The sequence below is a fragment of the Leucoraja erinacea genome, chromosome 11 (assembly GCF_028641065.1).
Source record: "Leucoraja erinacea ecotype New England chromosome 11, Leri_hhj_1, whole genome shotgun sequence".
NCBI lineage: Eukaryota > Metazoa > Chordata > Chondrichthyes > Rajiformes > Rajidae > Leucoraja > Leucoraja erinaceus.
Window position 1 is genome coordinate 29,757,585 of NC_073387.1, and position 17,474 is coordinate 29,775,058.

General features: G+C 41.3%; 1 protein-coding gene across 2 annotated transcripts in view; it reads right to left on the reverse strand.

Moving 5' to 3' along the window:
• Positions 1 to 13,420, reverse strand: part of cpeb4b (cytoplasmic polyadenylation element binding protein 4b) — a 79,888-nt gene extending 66,468 nt beyond the window's left edge. For both annotated transcript variants that reach the window (XM_055642958.1, XM_055642957.1), the window contains exon 1: positions 12,335 to 13,420. In XM_055642958.1, coding sequence (XP_055498933.1) covers positions 12,335 to 13,420 — 1,086 coding nt within the window. The remainder of the gene's footprint in view (positions 1 to 12,334) is intronic.
• Positions 13,421 to 17,474: the final 4,054 nt, after the last annotated feature.

The following is a 17,474-nucleotide window of genomic DNA, read 5'->3' on the forward strand; positions in this document are numbered from 1 at the left end:
GGTGGAAATGTGTCAGCCTCAATTACAATCAGCACGGGAGCACCTCAAGGCTGCATGCTCAGCACCCTGCTGTACTCACTCTATACTCATGACTGTGTAGCCGGTCATAGTGCGAACTCCACTGTTGTGGGACGTATCACTGATGGGGATGAGTCAGAGTATAGAAGAGAGATCGAGCGACTGGCCATATGGTGCCAGCACAATAAACTGGCCCTCAACACCAGGGAATTGATTGTAGACATTGGAAGGAGTAGGATGGGGACCCCACAGTCCCGTTTATATCAACGGGTCGATGGTTGAAAGGGTCAAGAGCTTCAAATTCCTGAGCGTGCACATCTTTGAAGATCTTTCCTGGTCCGAGAACACTGATGCAATTATTAAAAAAGCGCATCAGCGCATCTACTTCCTGAGAAGATTACGAAGAGTCGGTTTGTCAAGGAGGACTCTCTCAAACTTCGACAGGTGCACAGTAGAGAGCATGCTGACCAGTTGCATCGTGGCTTGGTTCGGTAACTTGAGTGCCCAGGAGTGTAAAAGACTACAAAAAGTAGTAAACACTGCCCAGTCCATCATCGGCTATGACCTCCCTACCATCGATGGGATCTATGGTAGTCGCTGCCTCAAAAAGGCTGGCAGCATCATCAATGACCCACACCATCCTGGCCACACACTCATCTCCCTGTTACCTTCAGGTAGAAGGTACATGAGCCTGAGGACTGCAACATCCAGGTTCAGGAATAGCTGCTTCCCCACAGCCATCAGGCTATTAAACTCAACTGAAACAAAACTCTGAACATTAATAGACCATTATCTGTATATTTGCACTTTATCCGTTTATTTATTCATGTGTGTATATATTTATACAATGGTATATGGACACACTGATCTGTTCTGTATTCATGCCTACTATATTCTGTTGTGCTGAAGCAAAGCAAGAATTTCATTGTCCTATCTGGGACACATCATAATAAACTATTGAATCTTGAATCTTATAATCCATGAAGATTTATTAGCTTCCAGTAATGGATCATGGAGTATTTTTTTCCATGTAATTTTCAAATGATAGTCACATTGTTTTTTTCACTGGAAAGAAAAGTTCTCAAGGTTGTCAATGGCATACCAAATAAAGGGATGGATTTATTTTCATGTTGAGCTTCAAGTGCTGTTGGGCTTCACTTAACAAGATACAAGGATATCATTCCATTACTGACTTATGGGTACAAAAAAGATTCTGGGAGATGGGTATTTAATAGACAATAGCTCTGCTCTCAACACCATAATCTCATTCAAACTTGTCCCCAAACTCCTGCACCAAGGAATCAGCACCCCCCCCTGCCACTGGATTCTTGACTATCTGAGCCACATACCACAATCAGTGAGGATAAGTGACATCTCCTCTGCAATAATTCCTAACACCAGTGTCCCACAAGTATGCCTTCTCAGTCCCCTACTATACTCGCTATACACTCATGATTTTGCAGCCACATTTGGCTTTAACATCATCTGCAAGTATGCAGATGACACCATTGTGGCGGGTTGGATCACGAGCAATGACAAGATGGAGTAGAGGAAGGAGATCGAGAACTACAGTGGTAAAGTTGCTGTCTTGCAGCACCAGTAGTTCGATCCCGACTACAGGTGCTGTCTCTATTGAATTTGTACATTCTCCCCATGACCATGTGGGTTTTCTCCGGGTGCTCCGGCCCCCCCCCCCCCCCCCAACCACATTCCAAAGAATGCAGGTTTGTAGGTTAATTGGTGTTTGTATATTGTCCCTCACGTGTAGGATAGACGTAGTGTGCGGGTAGTCATTGGGCTGCGGGGATTCGGTGGGCCAAAGGAGCAGTTTCCATGCTGTATCTCTACACTTAGTGACATGGTGTCAAGACAACACCGCATCATCCTCATGTCCCAATGGTGCTGGTGGAAATGGTTGAGAGTTTCACGTTTACTGCCATTAATATTACCAAAGATCTGTCAGACCAACCACATTGAAGTGACTTACAATATGGCACACCGATCGACACCTATACTTCCCGAGGACAAAGGAAATTCAGCTTGTTTCCGATGACTCTTACAAACTTCTACACCACAGAAAGCATACTGTCGGGCTGCATCACAGCTTGGTTTGGGAACAGCTCTGCCCAAGACTGCAAGAAATTGCAGATATGACCTAGTCCATCACACAGACTAGACTCCCTACCATTGACTCTATCTACATTTCACATTGCCTCAGGAACGCAGCCAACATAATCAAAGACGGATTCTACCCCAGTCATTCCTTCTTTTTCCTGCTCCCACCTTGAATGTGCGCACCACTGGATTCAAAAACAATCCTTCCATAAGATAGAATACTACTCAATTCACTTCTCCCCATTGAGGACATAAGACCTTGTCGATGGAACTGATACGCTACAATGCTGAGGACGATGTTGTGCCCTTTGTATGTTCCTCATTTCTCTACCTATTGTACTTGCATTTGATTTGATTGCATTTATGTATAGTATTATCTGACCTGACTGGATAGCATACAAAGGAAGTTTTTCCACTGTAACTTGATACATGTGACAATAATAAACCTAAACCCTAGATTCTGGGAGATGTTTTCCCTCAGCTGAAATGAATAATACCGGTTATAGACTTATGGTAAGTTTAACCGATTTAAGTTTTTTCACTCCAATGGTGGTTGAATTCAAAAAAAGGGGTGAAGGCAGGTACTCTCATTGGCATTTCTGAACTATTCAGAAGGGCATTTGAAATACCATGGCATGAATGACTATGTGATGAAAAAGAAGATTAGTGTAGATAGGTATATTACATGGATATAGTAGTGAAAAAATGGCCCATTTGTGTTTTTGTCTCTGAATATTTTAGAGGTCAAGTCAACCTAAACACAGTAAGGATCTATGCAGAAAATTCCACAAAACCATTCAGTGATGAGCAGGAATTAATTACCTCTGGCCTTACTAACCAGAGCCCAATGGCACCTAAATGTGGTGCTAAGGTCAAACAACAAAAATAATTAATCCTTGGGCTCATTTTGGATCTATCTAACCTAGTCAAAAATGGGTATAGAGAATCTCACTGTTGCAATGTACAGTGCTGGAAACAGTTGTCAATATAATTACATTTACAGAAAACAAACCAAATTACACTCACTTTGACATATTGCTTCCAATCCAAAGCCCTGTGTTGGGGACTACTGCAATGAAGTCTATGAGAAGAGGCTTTAATGGTCTCCATAGTTCAATTATGTCCTACCCTAGACTCGCATTTCATTTTTCCTAGACTTCAAAATTCCTTCATTTCATAGGTATCTTGATTTTCAATGATCATTTTCAACAGCCCCCAAAACAACAAACCGTTTAGGTTTTTTTTCCACAATGCTTTTCCCTCGGCCTTTACACAAGTATCTTCTTATCCTTGATAATTTCAACTTCCATTTCCATTTTTTATGTTTTCTATTTCAAGCTTTTTGCTCCCAAATCATACCACATGTCTATACATGCCCCATACATTGACTTTGTCTGACCTTGTTAGCCCCATTCTCCACATTGTCAATCTATAACCCCTGCTACCACCACCTCCCATCCCTAGTCGTTGTTGGCTTACTACATACATAAACCCCTATCTCACAGTGCAAGTCGACCCACGAGTGACCCCGAGTTTAAAACAAATTAAACTCGTGGTATTCACGTACAATTAACGTAGCTGGAACGTCGGAACTCGTGGACGCAACTTTGCGACTCGTGGCGCTAACACCAGGTACCCAAGAAACATGTTAACTCTTGAAAAACTTTCAAAATGATTCCAGATTTCCACAAGTCAAATTTACTCTTGAAGTTAAAATTTGAAACATTTAAACTCGTTGTAAGAACGTAGTAGCCCGTGAGTTTACCGTAGTGATTCGTGAGTCTACCGTGGGCACTCTTTAATTCAGCGGGACAGCATCTCTGGAGAGAAGGAATGGGTGACGGGATGACCTTTCCAAAATTCTGCTATGTCTTTGTGTTACTCCAGCACTGTGTGTTCACTTTTTGTCAACCAGCATATGCCCTTTCTTGTATATGACGTTATTTGCATCCGTGGCAGTTGATTGTTGCTCCCTTCAGTTTCCCAGGTGGTCAGTACGGGACTAGAGTTGGGAGTGAAAGGGGGGGGGGGGGGGGGGGGGGGGGGGAAGGAGGAAGGTAGTAGTTGGGGGGGGGTGCCTTAGTACAGGAGACAAGTGTAGGAGAGGTGTACTGACTGTGTGGGCAGATACTTTGGTAGTGATTGCCCATGGGGTTCACTGTCGAGGACTTCATAATGCAGAGAGCATTATAAACAGTGGAGTGATTAACCCTGGAAAGGGGGAGACTTCTCTCTGAGTTGGACCCAGGAAACTGATGCAGGGATTTTCTTGAGGTTAGTAATGACAGATAAATGGATGGGAAGGGTTTAGAGTGCTATGGGCCAAATGCAGGCAAATAGGACTACCCCAAGACGCCAACTTGAACGGCACGGCCAAGCTGGGCCAAAGGACCTGTTTCCGTGTTGTACAGCACCATGACTAAGGCCTATCCAGTGGGATTGACATATTTTGTATTTTTCCTTTCTAAAGATGCAGTGTATTTTGGTGACTATTGCACACTGCAGACCAGAAGTGCCTTCAATACCCAGAGAGAAGGGACAGGCGGGTTAGGTGAGCAGGAGAGTGGGGTTGTTTGCAGTTGCAGAGGAAGGGGGCAAGGGCGGTACAGTTCCCAGCTCAGCTCCTGTTCTACAGAGCGTGTGGACGGTGGCTTGGTTGGCGGCGGCCCATGGTGTGGCAGAGCCGGCATGCCCGCTGACTCCCATCCCTGTTCCCCCAGTCCGGGGCCACGCTGGGAGAGTGCCCCCGAGCACCTGCCCCGGGGCGACTGGCACTGACCTGCGGGCGTCGCCGACATGAAGACGGTGCGAAGCTCGGTGCAGTGGGCGGGGAGCTGGAGAGGGGAGGGAAGGGGTCACACACATGGCCGGGAAGTGGAAGGTAAGACCTTTTTTTCCACCCAGTTTTATTCCACCAGGGAGGTCTTACCTTCCACTACCTGCAACCTCCGGCAACCACCTTCAACTAGCATCGCAACCGGCTTAGACTAAAAAATTACCGATTTTTAAAAACGGCAACCTATTTTTAGTCGCGGCCAGTTTTTAATTTTTTGAAATTATTGCCAGAACATAGAAGAAGCGGAAACCACTTTTGACCATTTGGGAGACTGACAAAAACCTCCGGGAACCGCACGGAAACTTTGGGTGGGGCGCAAAGTCTCCAGAGATTTCTGTTCGGGTTTCCCAAGTGGGACAGGGGCATAACACTGTTGCTTCGCCGTCGCCGCCTCCTTGCTGCACAATGGCAGCGAGTGCGGGGCCGAGATCTTGCCTAGTTTTTTTAAGTTCTGAAATTGAATATCTTTTAATACTGAATCAGAATATACTTACTGTATGAGATTCTGTCCAGCTCCTCTATTTGATACTTAAAACAGGCCTTCATTCACGGTTGGCTCAAGAGTAACTCGGGAGAGGAAGTTGGCAACTGGGAGAGGAACTTGGTACATCACAGAAATGAGAAGTAAACGACTAACTTAGACATACACGTGGGAACTCGTTTAAACTCGTGAACATAAACATGGAATCTCGTAGACAACCACGAGTGTGATTTTTCCTTTCACTCGGGATCACTCGTGGGTGGACTCGCACCGTGAGACAGGGCCATTACATTTGAAGCAACTTATGGTGGGCAATTAGCCTACCAACCTGCACATCTTTAGAATGTGGGAGGAAACGGGCGGTTGCAGACAGAAGCTACAAACTACTCACAGATAGCACTCGAGGTCAGGACTGAACCTGCAGGATTGCAATTCTACTAGCTGGATCCTTATGCTGCTCAACATTCTGTAACATTATGACATACGATACCAAACAAATTTTGGCACATATTGCTGCATTCATCCTCAGTTATATTTATGCTTTAACAATTCTCAATACATTTAGAAGAAACATTTTCTTTATTGTTCCTCTGTTGTATCCTTATTTGATTTTTAGGCATGATTCATGTTACATACGTTGCGTTTCTTTTAGCTTGATGCTGCTCCTCTCTTTCCTCATATTGACCATTTTTCTTGACAGAAGTGAAATCTTTATATTAACTACTATGGTGCTGAAACAAATCAGTCTTCAAAAAATTCACATTGCTTGTAGATTTACACATGAAAAGTTCATTGTATTCAAATGCAGTCAATTAATTCTTCATCCCTTAAAAGCTTCATTTAACAATACTGATTTGCAATTTCTCCCCTGAAACCCAATATCAGATTTCATTATTACACATCATTTCCATAATGCTTTGCTACACTCACATTCTAAAACATCCCAACTTATTAAAATTGAAATGGAATGAACCCTAGGAAAGATACATTATTCCAGAAGAATTCTGCCGAATACAATTATTTTTTATAATTAACATATATATTTTAAAACATAAATAAATATTGCTACAATCAATTTTTCTATTGTGATGATCCTACTAAAGTCAAGAACATTTGATTCAATCATGTCCAGGTTGTAGCCAAATTTCTAATGGCTACTTTATCATTCTCTTTTTTCTGCATTTAACTTTGTTTTTTTCCCCCTCGCCCAATGCCTTTGTGTGCAAGACTCTTCTTCACATCGGTCACCACCTTCCCACTTATCTTTTAAGATTTTCCCTTCTCATCATCCTAAATGGCTTTAAAATGACTTGATTTGGTGCACTACGTTAGAAACCAAAATAAGTTCAATCCAAATAGTGCACAAAATTTTAAAAACATGAATGCAGTTATCTTTTAAATGACAAGAGAAAGTAGTTTATTGTTATGATTTTGTATGTCATGGTTATGGTATACCCAGAACTACAATTGTTAGAATTACATTTACAGAATCCCATTTTTAAATTAAAAAACCTACTGTAGGATGGGATTGCCAAAATTAATTAAATATACCATAAATCAAATATTAAGGAACAATAAATAACACATTTTACTATCTTAGTAGAATTTAACAGTGCATGCTTCTTGCTCTTGAATAAATGTAGGCCCTCACTTATTTTTACCCAGTTAGCAGAATTAGATATTATATTACATGAGCTATTTAGTCCATCATTTGCTTCCAATATATTAGTCTTTTTCCATTGTGTATGCATTTCTTTTTGCAATACATACTTAAATGTACATTTACATCCATTTATTCCCAATCCATTTAAGTGGTCTATAATTCTGAAAGCTTTTAATCTTTAACATTTGTCACAGGTTTAGTGTCATCAGCAAGTACTCCATGTTCTGAGATCAAGTTCTTATCAGTTTAATGATAAAGTGGAAACAGTTTAATGAAGAATAGTTAATGTATCAAGGGAATCAGAAAATAACATTCTCGTGTAGAGCCTAAAAAAAATACCATGTTCCAATAAAAAAAATACATGAACATTCCATGAATCTACATTACATCTTCCAAGCAAGCAATATCCACAAAATTACTCAAAAAAAAAAAAAAAAAATTGTGACCACAGATCAGGAAGACATCATTTCATAGTCACTAAACAAAAAAATTTTTTTTTTAAATCTATGAATGGATGGCCCATTTCATCCTCGACACTTGATAAGCAAGCTGCCCTGATTGCTAGGCTCTCTGTTTTTTTTGAACACCTTCAAAGCATTTCCACCTCTCATATATCTTCAGTTACCAACAAACATCTTCCTTACTTTGTAGACTATAATGCATCTTATTTGCAGTGAATGCTTAGTCTCCTATTGTTTCCTTTCAGGCATATTTTACTTATCTCAAAGCTGCAGATTCATTAGTCAATGTCATGTGCACACGCACGCACACGCTCTTTTCTGATCTATTGCGGATTGCATTCCAACTGGAGCAGTTAAAGCAAACAAACAAACGCCAATATTGTTCTTTATACCTTCCAAAATATTGTGTTCAGCTTCAATTATACAAAAAAACTTTTGTAACTAGAAGTCCGATGAGAAAGACTACTACAACTCTAACTGTTCATTAATCCAACTTCAGGAAAATGTCAGTATATCTTTCTCAAGCAAGAAATATTCTTATTGATTGGCACGAGACAAATTATCTGAAGCAATTATGTTTGCTTTCATTCCTGCACTGGGAAACAAGAAAGCACTCTTGATCTACCAAGAACTGTCATATACAACTTCATTTCTAACTGGACTTTTCTAGCATTAAAATAAAAGGCTTAGAACAACCATTTGGTTTATTTCTTGAACCATATCTTGCTCCTTTCACATGCTTCTGTTTTCCTGCATTCAGCATCGTCTTGTTTGACATTTAAGGGAAACCAACTACAGAATCCATAATGTGAGCAAGTTGTTAAAGTACAGATATCCGTGCCATAACCTACACCACACAATAAATGCTCGTCATGACACTGTACATGCAAGTTCTAAGGAACTAAATTGATTGGCAAGCAAACAGAATCCATCAAATTAATGATGCAAGGTTTTAGTTTTTTTTAATTCTCTGAAGATAGACAGAAAAAGGCAGCATCTCTGGAGAGAAGGAATGGGTGACGTTTCAGGTAGAGACCCTTCTTCAGACACCCCCCCCCCAATCGCACTACCCTGGACAACTAAATAGTTTGACCTGTAGAGTGTCATTTTGACAAAATATTTGCCCATGGAACGGCATCTACCTATGACATCAAATCTTGTCGAGAAACAAAATAGCCTTTTTTTGTACGTTTAATTTACAGCAAATTCATATATTTTTTACTTTTCATTTTTGAACAGTTTTGCATCCTAGAGTAAAATTGAGATTCAGCCCTTTATTGCTTCTATCAGTAGATTCCATGTGGACGCCAGGAAAAAGAACCAGGAAAACTAAATGCTAGATAAATATACATGACTAACACTGAAGAATTAGAGAAATTTAGTTGGTACCCAGAGTACAAAAAATATTATCCAGGAAACTGTTCATTAAAAGAATGCAACAATTGTTGATTCTCACCATAACAGAGTTCTGATAATGAGTAAGAAAAATACCTCAAAAGATCTGAGCTGTTTATAAAAGGTACAGAAAAAATACTGAAAGTACAACAGGAAAATTAATTGAAATTGAAATTTGCTCTGACAAATGGATGACAGAGAATATCGCTAACCTGCATTTAAGATCCCAAATCAGGCAAGCTCGCAATTGCTTGGAAGTTTAAAACTCCAATTGTGCTGGATGAGCAATGTATGATTCTTCTTGAAAGCTAACACCCCTCAAGTTTTGCTCATTGTTTTACCAAGTAAACCAAAAAAAAGCAGAGAAAACATTCTCAAATATTCAAAAGGAAGGTGATGTACAGATATCCTGTCATCTTTACACATTACCAAAAGCAGACAAAAATATTTTCCATTTTAATGGTATAATGAATTCCATTATACATATATACATATACTTACGTAAGAATGCTGTTCATCGATTACAGCTCAGCATTCAACACCATTATACCATCAAAACTGATCACCAAACTCGGTAACCTGGGCATCGACCCCTCCCTCTGCAACTGGATACTGGACTTTCTAACCAACAGACCCCAGTCTGTGAGGTTAGACAAGCACACCTCTTCAACCCTCATCCTGAACACCGGCGTTCCACAGGGCTGTGTGCTGAGCCCCCTCCCTCTTCACCTATGACTGCACACCTGTACATGGTACTAACACCATCATCAAGTGTGCAGATGATACAACGGTGATTGGCCTCATCAGCAACAACGATGAGCTGGCCTACAGGGAGGAGGTCCAGCACTTAGCAGCATGGTGCGCTGACAACAACCTGGCCCTTAACTCCAAGAAGACCAAGGAGCTCATTGTAGACTTCAGGAAGTCCAGAGGCGGCACGCACACCCCCATCCACATTAACGGGACGGAGGTGGAACGTGTTTCTAGCTTCAGGTTCCTGGGAGTCAACATCTCCGATGACCTCTCTTGGACCCACAATACCTCTACTCTGATCAAGAAGGCTCATCAGCGTCTCTTCTTCCTGAGGAGACTGAAGAAGGTCCATCTGTCTCCTCAGATCCTGGTGAACTTCTACCGCTGCACCATCGAGAGCATCCTTACCAACTGCATCACAGTATGGTATGGCAACTGCTCTGTCTCCGACCGGAAGGCATTGCAGAGGGTGGTGAAAATTGCCCAACGCATCACCGGTTCCTCGCTCCCCTCCATTGAGTCTGTCCAAAGCAAGCGCTGTCTGCGGAGGGCGCTCAGCATCGCCAAGGACTGCTCTCACCCCAACCATGGACTGTTTACCCTCCTACCATCCGGGAGGCGCTACAGGTCTCTCCGTTGCCGAACCAGCAGGTCGAGGAACAGCTTCTTTCCGGCGGCTGTCACTCTACTCAACAACGTACCTCGGTGACTGCCAATCACCACCCCCCCCCTGGACACTTATTATTATTTATTCAAATCGTTTGCTATGTCGCTCTTCAATGGAGATGCTAAATGCATTTTGTTGTCTCTGTACTGTACACTGACAATGACAATTAAAATTGAATCTGAATCTGAATCTGAAGATATACTGTTTGAATTATAAATGCGAAAGCAGGGTGACTTGGACAGGTTGGGTGAGTGGGCAGATGCATGGCAGATTAATGTGGATAAATGTGAGGTTATCCACTTTGGTAGCAAAAACAGGAAGGCAGATTATTATCTAAATGGTGTAAAGTTGGGGAAAGGGGAAGTACAACATGGTCAGGGGGTCCTTGTTCATCAGTCAATGAAAGTAAGCATGCAGGTACAACAGGCAGTAAAGAAAGCGAATGGCATGTTGGCCTTCATAACAAGAAGAGTTGAGTATAGGAGCAAAGAGGTCCTTCTGCAGTTGTACAGGGCCCTAGTGAGACCACACCTGGAGTATTGTGTGCAGTTTTGGTCCCCTAATTTGAGGAAGGGCATTCTTGTTATTAAGGGAGTGCAGCGTAGGTTTACAAGGTTAATTCCCGGGATAGCGGAACTGTCATATGCTGAGAGAATGCAGCGGCTGGGCTTGTATACTTCGGAATTTAAGATGAGAGGGGATCTTAGTGAAACATATGAGATTATAAAGGGTTTGGACACGCTAGAGGCAGGAAACGTGTTCCTGATGTTGGGGGAGTCCAGAACCACGGGCCACAGTTTAAGAATAAGGGGTAAGCCATTTAGAACTGAGATGAGGAAACACTTTTTCCCCACACAGAGAGTTGCGAGTCTGTGGAATTCTCTGTCTCAGGAGGGGATGGAGGCCTTCAAGAGAGAGCTAGATAGGGCTCTTAAAGATAGCAGAGTCAGGGGATACGGGGAGAAGGCAGGAATGGGGTACTGATTGGGGATGATTGCCCATGATCACATTGAATGGCAGTGCTGGCTCGAAGGGCCAAATGGCCTACTCCTGCACCCATTGTCTATTGAACCAAAATATAATTAGTATCCCATCAAATTTGTTTGTATTCTTGCAGATTGCTGAATTCATTGGCCTCTGACGGACTAAAACAAGCTGCATCATAAATACAAATATCAAAAATACTAAAAATTAGAATACCAGAAACACATTTTGTTTAAATGTATTAAACGCAGAAGCATGTTTTGGTTGTCTTGAAATCAGTCATGAGGAAATACAGCATATCAGCTTCTTGCAGATTGATGCACAAATTTCTCTAAATAATCTAACAAGTAATGGAAATAATACCCTCACTTTGTATGATCTTTTGCTGATAAATATTAGAAATGCAAAGAAAATTGGCACAAAAATAATCAGATTTCAAGAAACTAGTTGGAATTGGACTTCATAAATTTAAGAAAAGTAATTTTAGAAGAACTGCAGTATCCAAGTAACAAAGTCAAACAAAATTAGTGATCTGAAGAAAGGTCACGACCTGAAACGTCGCCCATTCCTTTTCACCAGAGAAGCAGCCTGTCCCGCTGAGTTACTCCAGCATTTTGAGTCTACCTTCGATTTAAACCAGCATCTGCAGTTCTTTTCTACACAAAATGAGTGATCTCTCTGATCCCAAATCTTACATTTTATCAGCGATTATATTTTCAAAATGTAGAAGGAATAGAATCTCAATTCATGATTACTTGCTTGAGGAGAGGGGAAAATATTACTTTATATAATTCAAAATCAAAACGTTTAGAATACGAAAACGTTTTATGACATTTAAAACAATTATTTATATTTAAAATTAATCATTGCCAAGGTAACCAACTGCAGACTATATTTCAACATAATTTTAAAGCAAATAGCAAATTAACTCAAATAAATCTTGGCCTCCGCGGTTTCTCACCTGAAATGGTAAAAGATTATCATTCCTTAGCATACTGTCTTCCATCCAAGACTTCGGTGGGAAAGCCGAGCTGGATCTCGAGTATTTATGCGCCGGTATGTGGTTGCCGGGGAAAGGCTTCTTCATTGGAGAGATAGAGTTGAGGGCTGCCATTCCGCCAGCCATACCTCGGCGGTGATCCCTGCCTTGGGATCCACCCCAAACACCAACACCGCCGCCGGAGCTCCAAGACGACGAGGACGATGATGAGGGCGACGGGCTTTGGTAGCTGTTCCAGGGGGAAGGTGGTTTATTGATGTTATTGGCTAAATGAGGCAGCTGGTTAAAAGCATTTCTGTGCGGGAACGGCGCTGGATGCGGGCTGGCAGGAGACCTCCTCTGCTGCTGGTGGTGATGATGATGTGGAGGTGGCGGCGGCGGGTGGTGATGCTGAGAAAGAGCCATCTGAGGCGAGAAGCTGCCCCCGAAGCCGGGGCTGAATTGGTGAGAGAAATTTTGGAACAGCATAGTACCGTTGGCGGAGGGAGCTGGGACGCTCTGGTGAAAGAAATTATCTTCGCTCATGGTAGGAGGAGTCATCGCTGCTGACCAGTTGCTGAAACCGGTCAAGGAGGATGTTGACGAAGTGAGAGACGGCGTTCCGGTGCTGCCTGCTCCTCCTAGTCCCGACGAAGGAGATTCGTGGTAATCAAAGCCCGGCAGGATCGGCGACTCCATCCTCAGCTTCTCTTTGCCGTTGGGCACGGTGGTGCCGCCGGTACCGCCGCCGACCGGCCCCTCCTCTTCGGATTTCGGCGACTCAGAGAGTATGACTACTTCGGGAGCAGCTTGATCCAGTCTGGGAGAAAGCTGCTGCTGTTGTTGTTGTTGTTGTTGGGGTTTGGGTTTCTCTGACAGCAGCAGGTCATCTTGCATGGTCTGGGTGGCCGAAGCGGGGAAGAGCCAAGCCGAAGCGGAGGCGGCGGCGCTGCAAAAGCCGGCAGCGCCCTGCTGCTGGTGGTGAGGCTGGTGATATCTGACTGGAAAAGCTACCTTACTGTTGGTATTATTGGTCTGAACTAGTAAACCGAACCCGTAATCCCCCATCGAGCGTGACGGCCGCACGACTGCCCCTTCCCTTTCCCTTTTGGTTTTCTCCTTAAATATATTTAAAAAATCATAAAAAGGGGAAAAATGTCGCGTCACCGCCCTTTCGGCACCACTTTTGCCTCAGAAGATCCAATTAACTGTTTCCAAACCAGCAGCCTTTTTTTCTATTTTTTTCCGATCGGCTTCTCTCGCATACCGAGTCCCGTCCTTACATTATATGTACGTATATGTTTTATATAGATCGATCGGGTTTTCTTTCCCCTTCCCCTCGAATAGAAACTTCTTCTTCGTCTTCTCCTTCTCCTTCCCCCCTCCCCTTCCCCCGTCTCACACTCCTTACTCTCGCTCGCCTGGACCGACAGACTGAGCGCAGTGACAGAGTCACGAGCTTCTTCCTGTTCGACGGTTTTCAGGCTCCTCCCCTCCTGGCGCCCCATTCGCCCTTCGCATTACGCGAAAGAGTGAGAGACGCAGACAAGGAGACTGGGGAGGAGGGGACTGACAGAGAAAGAGAGGAAAAAAAACCCCATGCCGGCTTTCTCTTCCGGTTCGGCAGTTTCAAGGTGCCCTCGGCCTACTCGTTTGCATATTTATTACGCGTCACAAACGGGAAATCCGCACGTGGAGGCACGCGCGGATTTTAAATGAAAGTTCCAACTGACCTGTTTGTGTTAACTCGCCCTGGAAGGACAGATTATAGGAAAGGGCATCTCGCTTTTTGTTTGCATATGAGGTTTGTCACAGTTTTTCTTTTGTCTGAAAATATCATACGGTCGATTGCAAAATATTTGACCGGCTATTGCTTTGCATTTGCGTAGGCAAATGTTAGTATTTGCATTATATTTGCTTTGTAAAATGACAGGTCCTTTTGTGGTCTAAAGCTCATTTCTAAACAACGTGAGGCCGATTTCCTAACGTTAACCCGCCTCCTCATGCCAATACTGTATGGTCTTCCTCGAATGCAAATTCAAGTTGCTAGCAATCTCGCTGATTGTTTTAGGGTTGGAAATTATCTACTGACGTCTCTGTGGTGGAAACATATTTGGAAATTATCCACCTATGCGACATTTTGTATCTTCCTTCAACACTTTATATTTTAACTCTTTTGCTCTAATGTTTTGTAATGGCAAGCATGTATGCATATCAATTGGAAGTCATTGGTAAGTTTAATAGGAGAAATAAGATTAAAAATCCACTCAGTAGATGATAGGAGTCAGGACCTCACCGCCTAAAAGAGTTGGAGTAATGCCTTCATCACATTTACAGTAAGTAATATTTGTATGTGCACTTGAAAGGCTGTGATCTGCCAGCTGAGGACATGTACAGCTCATTTGCAAAATTTACATTAAAATCTGTATGCATATCATTCAAAAGGATGCTGAGTGAAGATGTTCTTTATGTGGGGGGGGGGAGATAAAATGTATTATTTTATTACTATTTAAATTCCCCCCAATTCTATATTATAATACAATTTGTATTTATTCATTGATTATAAACCAATGGTGTCATTTGCAAATGGATACCATGACAATTGATCCTTCAAACACCAGATTTGTGAGAAAAAAACAAGAAATCCAATGCAATAAGCCCAGAATTCTCTAACCTAGCTACAAAAATATGGCCTGGTAGCATTTATAATGAGGCCATTTTTTCATAATTTTTTTTCAATTCATTTATTGCTTTAATTGATTTTCAATCCCTATGCTTTCAATAGACTCAGACAGGTTTGCAAAATAATCTTAATAACAAACTGGCATTGTGCAGCAAGTAGTGTTATAGGCTGAAAGTGATGAATAAGGCATAGCAGTGAATCCATAAATTGCTCATGGGAATGCATTTGGAATACTGTATGCACTTTTGAATTCCATTCTGCATGGATCATGTTGTGGAAATGGAGGGTACACTGTTGTTTCAGTAAATTGCTGCCTGGTATGAAAAAATAAATTAAATATTTAGAAAATTTGACTTTTCCTAAAAGAGGAGGAATTAAAGTTTTGATAGAGCCAAGTAAACGCAGGGTATGGGACAGATCAATAAGATGGTTTTCAATAATTAAGGGCCTAGTTTTGGAGTGGTGGGGTTGTGTGTAGATTTTAAGATGTTAAGATATTATTACAGATTTAGGAGAAACATAATTTTAACAGTATTGTGATGCTGAACTGCATTGAAAGTATCCTAGATTAGCATTTTCATGCTTCAATGTTTTAATTATATAGTTGTGATGAAAAAATAGGAGTTTAAAGGAATGAAGTCATTGGGTACGCCCAAGCGATCATATAATAGTTACGGCAGTAAAAGTCGCCTAGCAGCTGATCAAATCCATATAAATGTTATTCAAGAGCATCCAGTTGGTTCTACATCACTGCCTATACCCCTCAGTCCAGCAGTATTTCCATTAGATACTGATCCAACTCACTTTGGAGTGTTAGAGTTGGAATACTCTAGATCTGACAGTGTACTCAAGACCCCAATTACTCCATGGGTTCATTAAAAAAAAAAAAATTCAGGAATTTAGATAAATCTTTTCTGCTCCCACTCCATAAATCTTTAGTTCTTTCCTGTGTTATAGCTTGGCACTGCCCACATAACTCCAGTTGTGACAAGATCAGTATTGATAAAGGTTCATTATCATTTCCTTGTATTGATGCTCCGTGCCTTGATTTTTAGTGCAGATGACCGCATTTGTTTTATTATTCTCTATGCATATATATCTCGAAAGCCATCTGGCATAGGACATTAGAAACTGTAGAGACTTCTAAAGCCTTCCATGCTATAACTATTTTAGAATTATGCCCTCTGTGTTACATTGCTTTTTCTCATTATTCCTATAAAAATGTAACACTTCACCTTCCTCAGCATTTAATGTCATCTGCCGCCATTTCACCAGCCTCTCTACCTCCCGGTAGTATCCTTACATTGCCTTCAAGTATTATATCATTTGTAAATTTGGAATTTATGCTGTATACTGACGAATCAAGATGCTTAATAATTATTAAGAAAAGCTTGCTACTAGACTGCTTGTATGAATCAACAGAAATTGACCAGAATGAAAGCTGGCTTTCATGTTGGAAGTCAAACTCAAGGTCAAATCCTATCCAAAAGTAAATAGTGGATACCCTAATGTGCTAGGTCATAACAAAATTAAATTGAAATTGCATTTATGACCATTGCATGTCGAAAGAACCTTGTAACCTTTGCTTAATAGTGTAGGAATAGCATTTTGCTTTACATCTCATCCACCTACATTACATTCATTAAACATTAATTGTTAGCAGAAGTATTTCGAGATATTTATGCATTGTTGGGCAAAGCCATTCTGTTGCCGAAACAGAAGTGAAAACAATAAAATAATCTAACAACAGCTTGAAGGTACCAATCTATCATGGAAACAATAAATCTTAACCAAAGCTACTCTTGAATCAATAGCAAAACCTAACTCCAGATTTTATTTTTAATGGAACAGGACAAACTGCAGAAACAAAGTAAAATCTCCACATAAAGGCAAAAATTGCAGTGAACAAAGGATATTCATACAAAAATTGTGTGTGCAAAATCAATCTTGAAATGCAAGCATGGCCACTAATTTGTTTTACAGTTTTCTGGCTGGGTATCATACTCTACATAAATAAATTGGTTCATCTGTTAGCTAATTTATGAAGTGAGTATTTAAGCTGCTATTCAACTGGTTTACAACAGGAATATTACAACTATTAAAATAATGGAAAGTTGGAATTTTCGCAGTTGAGTATCCAGTGAAAATGCATGTGCAGTGTTGAGCACTGGATTTTGCTTAACTGGTGCCCTCTGAATGAATAGATGACTTGCACAATTAGATTTTCACATGGGAAAATTGGCTCACAGGTCAGGTACTGAAGTATGCCTGGTCCATGGAGGAATAAACTGAAACGAAGGATATCCTTTGCATTAAAGGCAAGAGAAATGAAGAACATTGGCTAAAGGACCAAATTAAAAATTAATATTAATTGTAATTATTTTTTACAATTAGCTGCATAAAAAAGGTGAATCTTCCCATTTAATGTGTATGAAGAAT